The sequence below is a fragment of the Nannospalax galili genome, unplaced genomic scaffold (genome assembly GCF_000622305.1).
Source record: "Nannospalax galili isolate Female #2095 unplaced genomic scaffold, S.galili_v1.0 scaffold1283, whole genome shotgun sequence".
Taxonomy (NCBI): domain Eukaryota; kingdom Metazoa; phylum Chordata; class Mammalia; order Rodentia; family Spalacidae; genus Nannospalax; species Nannospalax galili.
The window spans coordinates 14,059-34,027 of record NW_008349841.1 but is presented as its reverse complement, the minus strand read 5'-3'; the positions used below and the strand labels follow the sequence as shown (position 1 = coordinate 34,027).

At 44.3% G+C, this 19,969-nt stretch overlaps 1 protein-coding gene across 1 annotated transcript in view; it reads left to right on the top strand.

Moving 5' to 3' along the window:
• The window catches only part of Cenpv (centromere protein V), a 16,397-nt gene extending 469 nt beyond the window's left edge, over window positions 1-15,928 (top strand). The window contains exons 2-6 of the mRNA XM_029570426.1: window positions 21-181; window positions 2,349-2,447; window positions 5,798-5,867; window positions 13,569-13,683; window positions 15,553-15,928. Of these exons, the coding sequence (XP_029426286.1) occupies window positions 21-181; window positions 2,349-2,447; window positions 5,798-5,867; window positions 13,569-13,683; window positions 15,553-15,677 (570 nt within the window). The 3' untranslated portion in view covers window positions 15,678-15,928. The remainder of the gene's footprint in view (window positions 1-20; window positions 182-2,348; window positions 2,448-5,797; window positions 5,868-13,568; window positions 13,684-15,552) is intronic.
• Window positions 15,929-19,969: the final 4,041 nt, after the last annotated feature.

Sequence of the window (19,969 nt, the reverse complement as noted above, 5' to 3'; positions counted from 1 at the left end):
CGCCGCCGCGGGCCCAGGAGGCGGGGGCCGAGGAGCCGCCACCGGCCGAGCTGCCGCTGCCGACCTCCTCGTCCTCCATGTCGGCGCTCGACCTGGGAGAGCAGCGGGAGCGCTGGGAGACGTTCCAGAAGCGGCAGCGGCTTAGCTTCGAGGGCGCCGCTAAGCTGCTGCTGGACACCTTGTGAGTGTGGCGGCGGGTGACGGCGGGACCGGCGTCCCTGCGGCTGGTGTGCCCGGCGCCGCGCCCGGGGCTCTGGCTGCTGAGCCGAGCGGCCGGGCGGTTCTGCTTGGCACTCGCGCGGCCCGCAGTTCCAGCGCCGAGCTCCATACGGTCTAGACTCGGCGCGCAGGAGGGGCTCTCCCTGCGAAAAGGACAAATCCCACTACTTCCCTCTTTTCTGGGATCGTTTTTACCCACGTGTTTGCAGGTGCCTTTGGAGGGTGGGCGGGAGGGAAAGGTAGAGACGGTAGTTAATTCTGCGGCCGAAGTCCCATTGTCTTAGGCAGCCCGGGGAGGAAGGGGGGCGGGCATCATTTATCCCGGTGTGAAGCGCGCGTAAAGCGCTGCCGGGGATGTTTGCCCCGGGATGCTTGGCTGAGGCTTTGTGTTCTCCACCGAGCCTGGATCCCGGGAGCCTAGCTCTACCTTGCGCACTTCCACCTGTGCTTCTGAAGAACTTCCAGTCTATTAGGCAGCCCAATGAGCATATCAGAGGTCTATGATTTGGAAAATAGCTGTTAACTGCTCTGAGCAGAACTGCCTTTTCTTTCCTAAATGTGATGTGAGTCTCTGCCCCCTTGAACTATTGTGCTACCTAGAGATACTGAACACTCAAGTAATGCAGCTTTCATTGGCAACGATGGATGGAGAACAATAAAAGCACTAAGAAAACTAACCAACAGTTGACTAACAATCTGAACTACTTTTCCATAAACAACAAAATGCTCATTGTCATTGTTCCAGAAGAAATTCCTAGTTTTGCTGTATTAGCCCAGAAATAGCTTTCTGTGTGCTTCACTTTTTCATTTTACCCTCTTTGACTTTAAAATTTTTCATTTGAAACAAAAATTCAGTTAAAACTTTCTTTAAAGTGAAAAATCACACATTAATAGAATACTTGTTGTGTATCAGCTACTGTTTGGTGTGATATAAATTATATAAAGAGCCTTAGAGATGGGCACAGAAGTACATGCCTGTAGTCATAGTATCCAGGGTGCGAAGGCAGGAGAGTTGCAGCCATTTCAAGGCCACCATGGGCTATAAAGACCCTTTAGCAGAAGAAAGAGATCAAGCCAGGGGCAAGGTATGTAAGTCCAGCACCAGATTAATATACTCTGTGCTTACATTATTTTTATGCCCACTCTCTAACTCTTGTGCAAAAAGGTGTATATAACACTAAAAAATTTGTTCAAATATTGTATAGGAAAAGATTGGAGGAACATATAGTAAATAATGGATCTGTTGGTATGGTGATCACAGGAGGAGGCTCTCCTTGGGTTGCCAAATACAATAATCTTTGGATTTTTTACAATAAATATTACCTGTATATGGATGAAGAAATTGAGATTATGTTAACTTGTAAAGAAACCTGAAAGAGCATTCATCTTGCCATTAATCAAATGGTAAATTAACTCCGCAGTGAGTCATTTTCTTCCGTGATCATTGCTGAGAACTCAAATGAAATGTTTTCTCATTCATTACTGGAAGAGTGTTTGGTCTTTTTGGAAAGGGATTTCATGATGTTTATTGAATCTTAATGTTCAGTTATTCGCCTGGCCTCAAATGTGTATACACAGTTATGTACAAAGGCATATACATGAAAAATACTAGAGGAGAATGAGTAGAAACATAAAAGCCTTTGCTGCTGACTCAGAAGGCTTTTCAGAATCACTAGGCCCAATTGGGTAACCTGCCTTCTCTTTCAAGGCCACCTCTACTATCTTCGTCACAATCAGAATTAAATATTATCTGGGCAGTTTGCTTGATGGTTGGTAAGGAACGCAGTCATGTCTTGTTTACTGCTCCCTCCTTGGTGCTTATCTTTTTTTTTAACAGTTGACATATAAAAATGAGGGGATGAAGTAGGCTTTTCCCCTACTCTCACATTTTCTGAATTCTGGGTACATTTTATTTTGCAAGCTTATGCAGTTCAGGAAAGGGATAGAGAACTCACAGAGAAAATACCAAACCATTCTTTTATGAAATGCGCTTGGTTGCCCTATAAAAAAGACTTTTGTTTCAGCCTGTCTTTCTTTTAACAACAAAAAGAAAGTGTGAGGGAGCCATGCCATAAGGCCCCTACCTGCCTGTTGGAAATTCTTACTGCTTTGGCTTTTGTTTCATTTAGTGAATACCAGGGCCTGGTGAAGCACACAGGGGGCTGCCATTGTGGAGCAGTTCGTTTTGAAGTCTGGGCTTCAGCAGACTTACACATCTTTGACTGCAAGTGAGTATTTTCTCTTCCTAAATTGGCTTAGAAGACTTGAAGCATAAAAAGGCATGCTTCAGAATAATCTAGGGGAGTTGGGGTATAGGAGAAACAGTGTTGACCAGGAGCTGATAACTGTTGAAGTCAGGTGCTGGGGACATAAATGGCTCATTCTTCTGTTCTTTTGCCTTGTATGTGACTTGATATTTTCCCAATGATAATTTAAATTTTTTATTACTATTTGTTATTGTTGTCTTTTTGAGACAGGGTCTCCCTGTAGCCCCAGCTGGCTTAGAATTTACTATGTAGATCAGGCTGGTCTTGAACTCAACAGAGATCCACCTGCCTCTGCCTCCCGAGTGCTGGGATTAAAGGATTAAAGGCGTATGCCACTACATCCTGGCTTAAACTTTTTATTACATTTTATTTATTCAGAGTATGAGTGTGAGTGTGTGTGTGTGTGTGTGTGTGTGTGTGTGTGTGTGTGTGTGTGTGTGTGTGTGTGTGTGAATGTGCCTGTGTAGATCAGAGGACAATGTTAAATAGATCTCTTGCCACCATGTGGGTCCTGGGGAATCAAACTCAACAGGCTTGGTGACAGGTGCCCTTACCTGCTGAGTCATGTGACATGTCTAATTTTTTTTTTTTTAAAGATTGGGGAAAGCTAGAAATTCTGATTTGGTCAGAATAACAGCCTGTAGTCTGTGTGTTTGGGTGCCAGTGGTCTTTTTGAGACAGGGTCTCCCTGTAGCCCCAGCTGTCCTGGAACTTGCTATGTAGACCAGGCTGGACTCGAACTCACAGAGATCCACCTGCCTCTGCCTCCTGAGTGCTGGGATAAAGGCGTGCACCAAAATCTTCTTAGGAGTCTATCAGTAAAGCTAGATGGAAGTAAACGAGTAGAGGGTGTGCATACCCAGAAGCTTCTCGTGTACGTACTCTCTCTGTTCTTGGGATGAGGCAGATGGTTCTACCAGGCTCAGTGAAAGGCCCACTTTTTCTAAAAAAAATTTATTTTGATTTTATGTGTATGAGTGTACTGCCTGCATGTTTGTAAGTGTACCTGTGTCATGTAGTGCTTTCAGAGGTCAGAAGAGGGTGTTGATCAGAGGATGGTTGTTAGCTGCCATGTGGGTGCTGGGAACTAAAGCCAGGTACTTTGTAAGAGCAGCCAGTGCTCTTAACCACTGAGCCATCTCTCCAGCCCCAGGACTGCTTTTTTTTTTTTTTTACAAAGAATATTATTTATTTTTATTTTATGTATATGAGTGTTTTGCCTGCATGATTGTTAATGCACCCATGTTGTACAATGCCCTTAGAAGCCAGAGAGGGTGTCAGATCTCCTGGAACTGATTGGTTGCATCGATGGTTGTTAGGTGCCAAGTGGATGCGGCTGGAAACTGATCCCTGGTCCTTTGCAAGAGCAGCCAGTGCCCTTAACTGCTGAGCCATCTCCAGCCCTGGAAAGCCTGCAGGTTCCCTGGCATTATAATAGAGGAAGGACAACAGGCCTTTGCTTTATAGATAGCTGTTGACATGTACTTAATTACTCAGAAAGTAATTTTTTTGCCTCTAGTGGTACCTGAATTTTTTCTGAATATTAGACACTATGGTTTTACTCAAATGGAAAGCTGACTAGGCTACTGACAGTAGAGTCCAGATTTGGAAAGCAGCAGCATGGCATAATTTGTTAGAGGATCCTCTACTAAGCCATGACTTTTTAAAAGGTGAATTGGGCTTGGGAATGGAGCTCAGTTAGTAGAGTACTTGCCTAGAATACATACACACAAAGCCCCTGGCTCAATCCCCAGCATTGTATAATGTTGACATAGTGTCACACATCTGTAATTCCAGGGAAAGTGGAGACAAGAGGATCAGAAGTTCAAGGTCATCCTCAGCTACATAGAGTTTGTGACCAGCTTAGGTAACATGAGACCATATCTCAAAAATAAAAATAAGATTAAAGGGCTGCAGAGATGGCTCAGCGGTTCAGAACACTGGTTGTTCTTGCAGAAGAACGGGGTTCGAATCCTAGCATCCACATGGCAGCTAACAACTGTCCGTAACTCCAGTTCCAAGGGATCCAACAGCCTCTTCTGACCTCCGCGGGCATTGCACAACCACATGACAACTAACAACCCTCCATGATTCCAGTTCTGGGAGATCATTGCTGTCATCTGACTACAGACATTGCATGACACTGGTACACTTACACACACGTGGGCAATACACTCATACACATAAAATAAAAATAATAAATAAAAATTTTAAAAAATTAAATTTATTTTAAGAGGTAGATTGAAGGGCTTGAGGTATAGCTTAGTGATAGAATGCCTGTTTACTATGTGTGGTGGGTTTACTAATCCCAGCACAGAGAAACAAAAAACATAGAAATGGCAGGCTGAGAGGAACAGATTTTGATTCAATTTCCAAATTGGTACTTCTGGATAAAATGCTTGGTGCTTGAATTTCTGATGTGGAGATGGAGACCTGAGGTTTCTTGTCCATTTTTGGTATAGATAGCTTAAGAGGCATGAGATTGTAGCAGGGTCTGAAATTTGTTTCTGTTTTTGTTTTTTTTGTTTTGTTTTTATGTGTATGAGTATATTGCTTGCATGTGTATAAGTGCACCCATGTCATGCAATGCCTGCAGAGGTCAGAAGAGGGTGTTGGATCCCCTGGAACTGGAGTTATGGACAGTTGTTAGCTGCCATGTGGGTGCTGGGAATTGAACCTGGGTTCTCTGCAAGAGCAGCCAGGACTCTTAACTGCTAAGCCATGTCTCCAGCCCTGAAATTTGTTTTTTAAGTGTCTTTTTTTTCTTTTTTTGGTCTCCTTTTTTGGTCTTTTTGAGACAGGGTCTCCCTATTGTCCCAGCTGGCTTGGAACTCACTATGTAGACCAGGCTGGCCTTGACCTCCCAGAGATCTGCCTGCCTTTGCCTCCCAAGTGCTCAGATTAAAGGTGTGTGCCACTACACCCAGTGATTCTAAGTGTGTGGTTTTTGTTTTTTTGTTTTTTTTGTCTTTTTGAGACAGGGTCTCCCTGTAGCCCTAGCTGTCTAAGTGTCTTTTAAGTTCAGTGTTTCTCTTCTGGGGCCAGGGGTTGGGGGCCAGCAGAAATAAGGTCCTGGATTATTGGGTGCTGGGTGGCCTTCCCTGCTGATCTGTCACCAGCAGGCTTTACTGCCAGAAAGAGCAGAGATTCTAGGTGGCCTGTCCTGCTGCCTCCAGCTTCCCTGTCCCTGGATGGTGCTGAAAGGGGTGACCCATTTGAGGTCAGCTGCTTCTTCAGGCATGGGGCAGGGCTGCTGGGGCATGTGGACAATGTGGATGGCTGCTCACAATCTGGAATCTCTCTTTCTGTAGCTGTAGCATTTGCAAGAAGAAGCAGAATAGACACTTCATCGTTCCAGCTTCTCGCTTCAAGCTCCTGAAGGTTAGTGCTTATGAGCAGGGTCAGGGAGGGTGGAATCCCTGTATAAGGATTCATGAACCCCTACCCCTTCTTCTTAGCTTGTTCTCTGCAGAGTATGAGGGCAGAGAGCATAGCAGGACCTTTTAAGGACTTTGAGTGCCGCCCCCCTTTTTTTGACAGGGTCTCCCTGTAGCCCCAGCTGGCTACTCACTGTGTAGACTAATAGATCTTCCTGCCTACCTCCCAAATGCTGGGATTAAAGGCCTGCACCACCACACTTGGTCCCTTTGTTTTTGAAAGCATATATGATAGTATTGTGCTAATGTTTTCTAATTCAAACAACCAAAAATAAATTAATAAAGTATTTTGGAACCTGAATAACCTGTGTTTCTCCTGGAAAACATAAAGTAAAAGTATTCAAAGGTAATCACTACTAATATTTTGATATACATCTTTTTTTTCTTCTTTTGAGACTTGGGCTCATGTATCGTAGGCTGGCCTTGAACTCATTAACTAGGGATATCCTTGAACTCCTGGTCCTCCTGCCTTTACTTCCTGAGTGCTAGAATTACAGATGTATGCCACCATGCCCAGTTTATGAGGTGCTGGGGTTGAACCCAGGGCTTCTTGCTTTCTAGGTAAGCAGTTTACTAACTGAACTACATCCCTGGCCTTTGTGTATATTATTTCTATATAGATAAATACATGTAAGTATGTTGTTGTCTCTTTTTTTTTTTTTGGTCTTTTTGAGATAGGGTCTCTCTGTAGCCCCAGCTGTCCTGGAACTCACTATGTAGACCAGGCTGGCCTTGAACTCACAGAGATCCTTCTGCCTCTGCCTCCCAAGTGCTGGGATTAAAGGCGTGTGCCACCACGCCCGGCTGTTTCTTTTAAAATTAAAAAAATGTATATGTGATATGTATGGGCATGTGTATGGGTATGTGATATGTAATATGATATGTATGGGGATGCATGCCAAAGTGCATGTGTGGAGGTCAGAGGTCAATTTACAGGAGTCAGTTTTCCTTTATCATGTTGGTTCCAGGGACTGAACTTAGGTCATCAGGCTTGCATGGCAAACACTTTTATCCTTTGAGCCATCTTGACAGCCTCATTTTTTTTTTTTTTTTTTTCTTAATGTGGGTTGTTGCTGTGTTGCCCAGCCTGGCTCCTGGAATTGTGGTCTCAAGGGACCCATCAGCCTCAGCCTCCTGAGCAGCTGTAACTACAGGTGCTTTATTGTCATATTTTTTGTTTGATTTTTTTGTCTGTTTTGTTTTGGAGACAGGGTCTCCATGTAGCCCTGTCTGGCCTGGAACTCCCTATGTAGACCAGGCTGGCCTCCATCAGAGATCCACCTGCCTCTGCCTCCTGAGTGCTGGGATTAAAGGTGTGTACCACCATGCCCGCTCTTTGTCATATATATATATATTTTTTAATTAAAGTATGCTATAACCTAATTTGGGCAACATAGCTAAATCCTGTCTCAAAAAAGGAAAAAAAAAAAGGAAATAAGTAGTCTACACACTATCATTTCCTAGTGAAAACTTACATGGTCTTTATTTTTTTTTATTTTATTTTTATTTTTTGGTCTTTTTGAGACGGTCTCCCTGTAGCCCCAGCTGTCCTGGAACTCACTATGTAGACCAGGCTGGCCTTGAACTCACAGAGATCCACCTGCCTCTGCCTCCCGAGTGCTAGGATTAAAGGCATGCGCCCCCATGCCCAGCTGGTCTTTATTTTTTTTTCTGCAATGTTAGAGTTGAACCCAGGGCCTCGTATATGCTAGATAAGAACTGTGCCACTGGGCTACATTTCCAGCTGTTTTGTTTAATTTTATTATTTCAGGAGTTTTTTGTGCTTGATACAGATCACTTCTCTTCCTTCATAGTCAGTCTCCTGGTTGACCTAGTCCTTCATTCTTATGTTTGCAGTAGTGAGTTTCTGGGTTGAGTCCAGTGGGTTTTTTTCCCCAATTTATAAATGACATTGTGATACCGGGCGTGGTGGCACACACCTTTATTCTTGGGACTCAGGAGGCAGAGGCAAGCAGATGGCTCTGAGATGGAGGCCAGCCTGGTCTACATAGGGAGTTCCAGGCCAGCTAGTCTCAAAAAGACTTAAAAAAAAAAATGACATTGTGATGAACTTGCTTGTGTATGAGTCTTTGACAATTTAGGAAGGTTTTTTTTTATTTGTTTAGGATCAAATCTTAGAAATAAAATCTCTGCGTTGGAAAATTTTTGAGACAGGATCTCCCTGTAGCCCCAGCTGTCCTGGAACTTACTATGTAGACCAGGCTGGCCTTGAGCTCACAGAGATACGTCTGCCTCTGTCTCCCGAGTGCTGGGATTAAAGGCATGAGCCACCACACCTGGCCGAAAATACAAACTTTTTAAAAAAAGTCTTTGCACAGTCTAGATAATGTGGGGTGAGGAGGGCTTTAATTCTGTCTGCCTTTCCTCCACTTTCCATTGAGGTCTCACAGACTTTGTGAACCTGTACAAGGGTTTTGCACAAATATTCCTCTCCTTTGCTATGAACTTGGGGGTGTGTCTGAGGAAAGTTCCGCCTGTTTCCATGCCTGAGCTGACTCCTGGCCTGGAGGGGTTTAATGATGAGCAGACTTTTGGCAGGTTTCTGGACACTGTTCCCAGCTTTGTCTCCTTTGTCTGCCCCCTTTGGTCCTTAATAGCACTGGGCTTGGTGTGAGTGTCTGTGGTAATGTGGTATGCCAGGTAAGCAGCACACCTGTGCCTCATCTTTCCTATAAGCCATAGGAGCACTAACAGGCGCCCTTCACCCTGCTGGAGACTGCAGTCCATCCTCAACCTTGTTCTTAAGTTCCTGGGACTGGCAGCTCCTGAAGACACTTCCAGGTGCAGCCCTCAGCGTGGGTCAAGAATTGCTTGTGTTTTCTTCCTTCCTAGGTTCTTGTCCACATTTTTCTTTGTGCCGCTGGGCACAGTTCTAGTTTTTGACCTCACCTCATTAAAGGAGCAATTTCTTTTGTTTAAATACAAAGCACATTCAAGTGTTTATGAGGCAAGTATTGTGTGCCAGGCAACTGTTTCACTGAAGCATTAACTAGTGGGACAGGGACAGGCAAAGCGCCTGTTCTCCCATTGCTAACATTCTGTAGGTGGAGAGTCAGATAAGAAAGAAATCCAAGAGTGTACGTGCTATGAAAAGTTATTGGGAAGCTGTGGTGGGGGTGGTGGTTCCTCCAATGTTCCAGTCAGAATGCTAAGCACAGTGGAGCTGTGGGCAGGAAGAGTGTCCTGGGTAAAGGGGACAAGCTTATGGGGCATGAGTTTGGTGTGTTGGGGAGCTGAACCCTGGCCATTGTGGCTGTTGGGGCAAGTGGGTAGAAGTGACCTGGGGTGGAGTTGAAGAGAAAGAAGCAGTATCTGATGAACAGGCAGCTTTCTATGCTTTGTGTGGTGTGGGGCTGATGGAGGGTTTTAAGCAGTGTGTGATAATATCCAACTGGACCCTTCCTAGCTCCCTTGGGCCACTGTAGGTTAGGAAGAGGGAAGTGGAGGCGGGAAGCAGGAGGTTATGAGGGTGGGTCAGGTGAGAAGTAGTAGAGCTTGGATTGGAACAGAAAAAGAATAGATAACTGGGACTCACAAAATGGCTCATTGCGTGAAGACACCTAACTACCAGAGTGAGCCCCAAGACCCACATGGCAGAAGGAGAGACCCTGACTCCTGCAGGTTGGCCACTGACTTACACACACACACACACACACACACACACACACACTTTTTTTTTTTTTTTTTTTTTTTTATAAAGGTAACGTGTTCCTGAGCCTGGATGCACAAACATTAACACAGACTGAAGGCCTGTAATCCCGATTCTGTAGGTCTCACATGGATCCATGAATTTCATTTTTACAGATCTCCAAGTGGTGCTAAGGCTGCTGGTCTGAGGACCACACTTGGAGAACCATGAGAGGATTAGATGTGAAGATGAGAAAAAGAGAGAGGGTCTAAGCACCTAGTTGAATAGAGGTGCCAGCTCCTGTCAGACACGCAGGTGTGGGTGGCTTGGTACTAGGACCAAGGGTTTTGTTTTGAATAAATTCACTGAAGGTGTCTTGAATGTTCATAAAGATGGGAAGTGGGGAACTGGATCTGTCTGGAGATAACAGAGGTAGAACTATGCACTTGGGAGTTGTTGGCACACTGGTGTTATTTAGGTCTGAGGAGCATGGAAGGTCAACTGGGTAGAGGTAGCCAGAGCAAGGAAAAAGCTGAGGACAGTTCTAGACCTGCCATTGTGTGTACAGACCTGAACAGAGGAGGAAGGGACGCAAACAGTCCAAAAAGGATGACCAGTGGTAAAACAGAAAAACGGGAATATAGTGTCTTCAGTGGCAAAGCTTTAAAATGGAAGGAACTGCAGAGGACGTGAATTCAGTTCCCAGCACCCACATTGGGCAGCTCACATTGGCTGTAACTCCAGCTCTAGGTGTTCTGACACTTCTGGCCTCTGTAGGCACCTGCATTCACATGCACATACCCATACACAGACACACAGACACTACCACATAATTAAAAATAAAATAAGGGGCTGGAGAGATGGCTCAGCAGTTAAGTGCACTGACTGCTCTTGCAGAGGACCTGGGTTCGAGTCCCAGCACCCATATGGTGACTACGAACTGTCCTTAACTCCAGTTCCAGGGGAATCCAAAGCCCTCTTCTGACCTCCATGGCATTGCACGACATAGGTGCACTCACATACATGCAAGCAATACACAAAAAAATAATAAAATGTTAAAAATAAAGCTAGAGAGGTGGCTCAGTGGTTAAGAGCACTGTTCTTGCAGAGGACCCAGGTTCAGTTCCTAGCACCCACAAGAAGCTAACAACTGTCCATAACTCCAGTTCCAGGGTATCCAGTCCCCTCTTCTGGCCTCCTTGGACACTGCACACATAGGTACACTTACATAAAGGTGGGCAAAACACTTATATACATAAAAAATAAAATACATGGGCTGGAGAGATGGCTTAGCAGTTAAGAACACTGGCTGTTCTTGCAGAAGACCTGGGTTCCAATCCCAGTACCCACATGGCAGCTAAGAACTGTCTATAACTCCAGTTCCAGGGGATCCAATGCTCTCTTCTGATCTTTGCGGACATTGCATGACACAGGTGCACTTACATACATGTAGGCAATATACGCATACACATAAAAAAAAATAAAGGGGCTGGAGAGATGGCTCAGTGGTTAAGAACACTGGTTGTTCTTGCAGAAGACCCAGGTTCAAATCCCAGCATCCACATGGCAGCTAACAGCTGTCTGTAACTACAGTTCCAGGGGATCTGACAGCCTCTTCTGTCCTCCATGGGCATTGCACGACACAGGTCCACTTACCTATATGCAGGCAATACATGCATACACATAAAATAAAAATAAAATTTTTTAAAAAATACAAGAAAGTTTAAAAAAATCCTAAAAAACAAAATGGGAGGGATGTTACAGGGCATTCAAATTCAGAAGACCCTAGTGGTCAAAAGAAATGGCCACAAGCCAACAATAAGGAGAGAGCTGACTGCTGAAAGTTGTCTTTTCACTACACATGTACCATAACACATGCCTCCCCCATCATACACACACCAACACTAATAATAAAATTAAAAAGCAAAAAGAGAAGTGGCCAGCTGGGACTGTAGCTCAGTGATAAAGCACTTGCCTAGCATGAGTGAGGCTCTAAGTTCCATCTCTAGGACTGCAATTAAAAAAAAAAAAAAATTGCCAGTAGATTGAGGAGCAGGAACACGGGATGAAGTTGGGATGCATAGAGTATAGGAGGATCTGGGTGTCACTGGGTGACTTCTAGTAATAAATGAGGTAGAGTGTGTGGCATCTCCTGATTTCTTGGTAATTCTGTTGCATCCAAGTTACAGAGTGAGAGCAGGCCCCTTGCGGAGCTATTTTTATAGGAAGCTCTTAGTAGTATGCACATGTGGTGCCAATTACTGAGGAAGCTGAGGCAGGAAGATCACTAGAGCCTAGGTGTTAAAGACCATTCTGGGCAATAAAGTGAGTCTGTTTCTCAGTCTGTCTCACTTAAAACAAAAACAAACTTAAAACTATAGGAAACCATTGAGGGTCTTCTTTTCTTGTAGTGGTGGATGGTGTGTAGCAGTCTGAGAAAGTATGGAAGAAATATGAAAATGTATAATAGTGATGAGAAATCTTACCTGCCACTTTTTTTTTTTCTTTTTCTTTTTTGGTCTTTTTGAGACAGAGTCTCAGTGTAGCCCCAGCTGGCCTGGATTCGCTATGGAGACCAGGCTGGCCTTGAACTCACAGACATCTGCCTGCCCTCTGCCTCCTGAGTGCTGGGATTAAAGGTGTGTGCCACCACTCCCAGCCACTTTTATTTTTTTTAAGTATTTTATTATTTTTATTTTATGTGTAATAGTGTATTGCTGGCATGTATGTAAGTGCACCCATGTTGTGCAATGCCTATAGAGCCAGAAGAGAGCATCAGATCCCTGAGAACTGGAGTTACAGATGGCTGTTAGCCACACCATGTGGGTGCTGGGAACCAAACCTGAGTCTTCTGCAAGAGCAGCCAGTGCTCTTAACCATTGAGCCATCTCTCCAGCCCCTCATCTATCAGTTTTCAAAAAATTTCATAAATGTGCTTATGTGTGTGTCTGTGTGAGTGTATATGCACATTTATGTTGGTACCTGCAGAGGACAGAAGAGGGATTCCTTGGAGCTGGAGTTAAAAGTATTTGTGAGCCACCTGATGTGAATGCTGCACGCTGAACCCAGGTCCTCTGACTACTGAGCCATCTCTCCAGCCACATACCTTTGTGATACTTTATCTTTTTCACCTAATAGAAAAGTATGTAGTTCATCAGTGAACATCATTTTATAGGTTAAGGAGAAATTGTCTTTTCTTTCTCTGTACGATCCACCAGTGTCTTTTGCCCATTCTCTGATTTGTATTATCCATTAAGGAAATTAGCCTTTTGTCTATGATGTGTGGCAAAGAGTTTCTTCTAGTTTGTTCTTTATAGATAATTCAAGTACAGTTGGTAATGTCCTAGCAAACTTGATCAATACTGTTTGGGGACACGGAATGCTAGTCTCTTAGGTGAATGGCACTTGGAAGCAGGCACACACACCCCCTGACTTTGATAGAGTGTTCTGTCTTGGTGTACATCATTGAAGGCTTGAGGCTGAGTGGTTTAGTGTGCAGTTGACATAAGAGGATCCATGGATTGCTCCAGACTGATGTGTGTCTGGGGAAATGCAGATGGGTCCCTGACCCCAAGAAGCTTCCAGCTCTTCTAGAAATGGGACCTGCTCCCATAATCCTGAGAAACCTACAAAAGGACACCCCCATTAATCTTTTCAAAAGATATTTTTTAATATTAAAAAATATTTCTGGCTGGGCATGGTGGTGCATGCCTTTAAGCTTGAGGCCAGCCTGGTCTACATAGCAAGTTCCAGGTCAGCTGGAGCTACAGGGAGACCCTGTCTCAAAAAGACTAAAAAAAATAATTTCTGAGTGTGGTGGCTCATGTCCTCCCAGCACTCAGGACAGCAGAGGCAAGCAGATCTCTGAGTTTGAGGCCAGCTGGTCTATATAATGAGTTCCAGGCCATCCAGGGCTACATAATAAGACACTGTCAAAAAAACAAAACAAGCAAAATCTCTTAAGAAGAGAAAGTTCACTTGTTTGTGCTTACCTAGGGTGCAGAGAGCTTAACGACCTACACGTTCAACACGCATAAAGCTCAGCACACCTTCTGTAAGAAATGCGGTGTCCAGAGCTTCTACACGCCGCGCTCCAACCCTGGAGGCTTTGGTGAGTAACGGGAGTAAGACTGTGAGCTCAGGACACTGAGGGGTCTGGGGTGCTCGGGTTTGAGTGCTGCCCGAGGTGGACACTGGCATGTTTGGCGTGCCTCCTGCTAGGCTAGGTGCTTCCATAGGCATTGTTAGACAACAAAGCTCTTTTCCTGTGATAAGATCGTCTCTGGTTAAGTGTCTGAGGCATATGGTATAAAATCTTTGTCAGAGTCCATCCATAGGTTTACTGGTGCCATAGAGCTGTGGGGAGACCCTGAAAGGTAGAGAAGATGGGTGGGAAGTGGGCCTAGGGAATGAAGAGGCGAGAATGAGGACTGCTGCTAATACCGTTTATAAAGAAAAGGAAGGAAGAAGGAAGGTGGTTGTAGCTCAGTGGTAGAGTACTTGCCTGACATGCACCATCCTCATCACACTGCCCCCAAATAAATACATAGTTAAAAATTTTTAAACTTGGTTGCCAGGTGTTGCGGCGTACACCTTTAATCCCAGCACTTGGGAGGCAGAGGCAGTGGATCTCTGAGATCGAGGCCAGCCTGGCTACAAGGAGTTACAGGCCAGCTAAGGCTACAAGGAGACCCTGTTTCAAAAAATAAAAAACAAAAACAAAAACAGTTAGTGTGTTCAAGAAAGAAGCAAGAGAACCTCTAAAGCCCTCTTCAGGTGTTGCTTGGATGTGGGAGGTAGGGTGGATAAAACCAACCATAACACAGTCACAGTTTCTCAGAATAATATTAATTGCAATGCGAAATGAGGGGAAACTAGAGGCTGATGTCAACTGTGTAAACACAGCCTCTGGAGCTGTGGGTGTAGCTATGACCATGCCGGTGTGGAGAGGACAGGGCGTGACCTGCTTTTAGCAGGTGCTGGTGGTTTCTCATGTGCCATGTCCTGGCTACCTTGTAACAGGAAAGGGGTTTTCATTGTTTGTTTATCTATCATCTATCTATCTATCTATCTATCTATCTATCTATCATCATCTATCATCTATCTATCTCTATCTATCTATCTATCTATCTATCAATCATCTATCTAATCTACCTACCTACCTATCTGTCTATCTAGTCTATCTATCATCTATCTATCTATCATCTATCTAATCTATCTACCTACCTACCTATCATCTGTCTAGTCTATCTATCATCTATCTATCTATCTATCATCTATCTATCTATCTATCTATCTATCTATCATCTATCTACCTACCTACCTACCTACCTATCATCTATCTAATCGACACTGTTTTACTATGTAGCCCAGGCTGACCGTGAACTCATGGCAGGTCTCCTCCCTCTGTCACCTGAGGGTTGATATTAAGGCATGTGCCACAATGCCTGTCCAGGAAAGGGTTTTAGAGGTATAATGTCCTGGGTAAACTGGGAGATGTTTGATTTTTGGTTAATCTATCTGAACCCAGGAAAGGCCTGAGAATTCTTCAGGCTGCCACTCAGGAGACTACCAGGCCTGAGCCTGTTACTTTCTACTTTCAGCTTGGTATTTAGTTTTTTTTTTGAACATAGGGCCTTGCACATACTAGGCAAGTACTCGACCCCTGAGCTATATCCCCAGGCCTCAACTTGGTTTTGAATGCTGTCCAGCATTGGCTGATGCTCATTCAGGAACTCTGATCTCCCTGTGGCAGTTGAGGGCCCTGAACCAGAGGCTTAAGTTGTAGTTGCAGACAGGACCTTCTTAGTACAGCAGCAGGCTGCACATCATTCTCGCAAGCTGAGTTGCAAAGCTGGAGTGTGCCACCCAGAAACCGGATGTGTAGGAAGATAGTGCTGCAGGAGGGGGCTCATCTGATACAGTCTCTAAAAGTGTTACCCACACTTGGAACCCCTCTCTTTGTTTCACTTGCTCCTAGGAATCGCCCCCCACTGCCTGGATGAAGGCACTGTGCGGAGTGTGGTCACTGAGGAATTCAATGGCAGTGACTGGGAGAAAGCCATGAAGGAGCACAAGACCATCAAGAACATGTCTAAAGAGTGAGCTTCTGCTTCTTCATTCCTGGGAAGGAGGGATGCGCAGGGCATCAGCGCTGTAGGTCCTGTGAAACCTAGGTGGTGACCCCGGTATGGCTGACCTGGGCTGTTGTTTCTGTTGGCTGGTGGTCACCTGCGGTTTGCTCCAGCTAGGCTCTTTAGGCAGCTCTTTGTCCAGATTTTCATGTAAAGTAGTTGACCTTTCCGCCAACTTTTGTGTGATCTTTTAGAAAATAAACATTTCTCACATTAATACTATTACTGTGGTTCCTCATTTCTTTTGAACTTTAATTTTTGCCTCTGAGCCTGTCACTTAACAGGAGGTGTTGAGCACTATTAAAGAGCCTGCAACCAAACTGAACAGGAGGTAAGATGTGAGCAGCAGTTACAACTGGAAGTTCTGAATGATCACAGTCCACGTGAGCTGTGAAGAGAGGAACTCTGCTCAGAGCAGCGGTTCAGAAAGACCTGGGAAGGCTGTATGTGAGTCACAGTGCGCTTTTATTTTTAATTAATTACATTACTTATTTATTTTTGATCACAGTGGGTTTTTTGTTGGTGCTTTTTTTTTTCTGAGAGTCTTCCCATGCTGCCCAGTTTGGAACTTGGAGCCCTGTGTCTCAGCTTTCTGTGTGCTGAGTTGTTAGTGTGAACCTGCCACATTGTTTTTATAAGGTAAACCAGGCTCTTTCCTTCTCTCTTTTCTTTTTTCTTTTCTTTCATTTTGGTGTCTTTGAGACAGAGTCTCCCTATAGCCCCAGCTGGCCTGGAACTCACTATATAGATCTGGCTGGCCTCGAACTCACAGAGATCTGCCTGCCTCTACCTCCCAAGTGCTGGGACTAAAGGCATGTACCACCACGCCTGGCTCTTTATTTTTTTTTTAATTTTATGTGTATGAGTGTACTGCCTACATGTGTGCAAGTATACCTGTGTCATGCAGTGCTGGTAGAGGACAGAAGAGGGTGCCAGATCCCCTGGAACTGGAGTTACAGAGTGTTGTTAGCAACCATGTGGGTGCTGGGATTCAAACCTGGGTTCTCTGCAAGAGCAGTCAATGTTCTTAACTGCTGAGCCATCTCTCCTAGCCGTCTTTTTTTAAATTTTAAAGTTCTGTTGTCATGGTGCTGTGGTTGGAACCTAGGGCCACATGATGCTAGGCAAGAGCTCTTACAATTTTTTTTTTTTTTTTTGGTCTTTTTTGAGACAGGGTCTTCCTGTAGCCCCAGCTGTCCTGGCACTATGTAGACCAGGCTGGCCTTGAACTCACAGAGATCCTCCTGCCTCTGCCTCCCAAGGGGAGCTCTTACTATTTTTTGTTTGTTTGTTTCTGTTTCTTTGAGAGAGGGTCTTCCTGTACCTCTAGCTGGCCTGGAACTTTCGATGTAGACCAGGCTGACCTCAATTTCACAGAAATCCACTAGCCTCTGCCTACTGAGTATTGGGATTAAATACCCACCATACCAGGCTCTATTTTTTTCTTTTAATTGTAGTAAAATACATGTAACAGAAAATGTAGCATTTTAACCACACATACATGAGCACACATTATATGCACATACACCACATGTACACATGCAAAGATCAACAACGAAAAGGAAGATCTGAATCTTGACTGATCAGTCTGAGGTATTAGCCTCAGGAATTCAGCATTCATTATAGAGGTACTAAGAGGCTCTAAACATCTTTGAACAAGGTAACTAAAGCTAGCTATCATGCATATCCTTAAATGTAATACTCAGGGTTATTGAACTACTTCATATTTTCCAGAAACTATTTAAGGTAGTTGAAAGAATCATTCAGTTATTTTTTTTGGGGGGGGGCTCTTTTTGAGAGAAGGTCTCCCTGTAGCTCCAGCTGGCCTGGAACTCACTATATAGAACATGCTGGCCTTGAATGCACAGAGTTCCACCTGCTTCTGCCTCCTGAGTACTGGGATTAAAGGCATGTACCACCATGTCTGGCTCAATTAATCTTTTATTAAAAAAGTAAATTAGCGGGACTGGAGAGATGGCTCAGCAGTTGGAAGCACTGACTGCTCTTGCAGAGGACCTGGGTTCGATTCCCAGCACCCACATGATGGCTATGAACTGTCCTTAACTCCAGTTCCAGGGGAATCCAAAGCCCTCTTCTGACCTCCGAGGCATTGCACAACATAGGTGCACTCACATACATGCAGGCAATATAGTCATACACATAAAATTTTAAAAAATAAAATATTTTTAAAAAGTTAGCATACAGCCAGGTGTGGTGGCACATGCCTTTAACCCCAACCCTCAGGAGGCAGAGGCAAGAGGATCTCTGTGATATCGAAGCCGGCTGGGAATTTCAGGCCAGCTGGGGCTACAGGGAGACCTTATCTCAAATAAATAAATAAATAAATAATAAATAAATTAAATAAATAAATAAATAATAATACACAAAATAGGTATACAAAATGTTTGACTTTGTTAATGGCATTTAAAACCTATTTCAGGGGCTAGAGAGTTAACTGCTCAGCAGTTAAGAGAACTGGCTGCTCTTGCAGAGGACCCAGGTTTGATTCTAGCACCCACATGGCAGCTAACATACCATTGGTAACTCCAGTTCTAGGGGAATCTGATGCCCCCTTCTGACCTCCTTGGGCATTGCATGACATGGGTGCACTTTACACATGCAGGCAAAACACATAAAATAAAAATAATAATTTTTTTTTTTTTTTGTCTTTTTGAAGCAGGGTCTCCCTGTAGCCCCAGCTGTCCTGGAACTCACTATGTAGACCAGGCTGGCCTTGAACTCACAGAGATCTGCCTGCCTCTGCCTCCCAAGTGCTGGGACTACAGGTGTGCGCCACCACGCCCGGCTGAAATATTTTTTTAAAAGTATTTCATTAGTGCTTGCGTGCACACACACGTGTGAATGTGGGTGTGTATGTGCCATGGTACACATATGGAGGTCAGAGGACAACTTTCAGGAGGTTCTTTCCTTCTACCGTAGTTTCCAGAGATCCAGCTTGGGTTGTTAGGCTTGCATGGCAAGTGCTGGGCCCCACTGAGCCATAAATGATGGCATTTTCAAACATCATTAGCTTTGGATGAGCCTCTTCCTTGGCAAGATCTTGTCATTGGTTCCTGGAATCTATTCTTTATAGTGTTCTTTCATATCCTCAGATTAACTTTCCTAAAACATTTCTTTAAGCCATTCCTGGTAGCACAAGCTCAAGTCCCAGCACTCAGGAGGCAGAGGAAGGCAGATCTCTTTGAGATTGAGGCCAGCCTTGTCTACATAGCAAGTTCCAGGTCAGCTGGTGCTAAAGGGAGACCCTGTCTCAAACAAAAAAACCAAAATCCAGAAATTCCAGGTATTCTTTTTTTTTTTTTTTTAATTTTTTGTTTTTTTTTTTTTTCTTTTTGAGACAGGGTCTCCCTATAGCCCCAGCTGTCCTGGAACTCACTATGTAGACCAGGCTGGCCTTGAACTCACAGAGATCCACCTGCCTCTGCCTCCCAAGTGCTGGGATTAAAGGCATGTGCCACCATGCCCGGCTTGTATGTGTATGAGTGTATTGCCTGCATGTATGTGAGTGCACCTGTGTCATGCAATGCCACAGAGGTCAGAAGAAGGTTTCGGATTTCCCTGGAACTGGAGTTAAGGATGGTTCATAGCAGCCATGTGGGTGTGGGTGCTAGGAATCGAACCCAGGTCCTCTGCAAGAGCAGTCAGTACTCTTAGCTGCTGAGCCATCTCTCCAGCCCTGGAAATATAAAATATTGTTAACTTTATGCAGGTAATACATGAATTATATTTTCAGACAGTGAATATTCCTTTGACCTTTCCTATTACAATATAAGTAAATCAATAGTGTGTTCAGTGGTAGAGCACATGCTTAGCATGCACAAGGTCCTGAGTTAAATACCAAGCAGCATTAAGAAATACTACATGGCACACAGTAATGAAAACTACCAGACTGGTGGAACTTTTATGCAGGTAATACATGAATTATATTTTCAGACAGTGAATATTCCTTTGACCTTTCCTATTACAATATAAGTAAATCAATAGTGTGTTCAGTGGTAGAGCACATGCTTAGCATGCACAAGGTCCTGAGTTAAATACCAAGCAGCATTAAGAAATACTACATGGCACACAGTAATGAAAACTACCAGACTGGTGGAACTTTCTTGGATGTTTAACAGACATATTTTGAGGCCTATACTAATTTGGTCAGAGGGACATAACAGTTTTTGCTCCTTGCCCTTCTAGGTCGACTAGTTCCAGGGGACTATGAGCATCTCTCAAAATGTCCTGTAATTGTGGTGG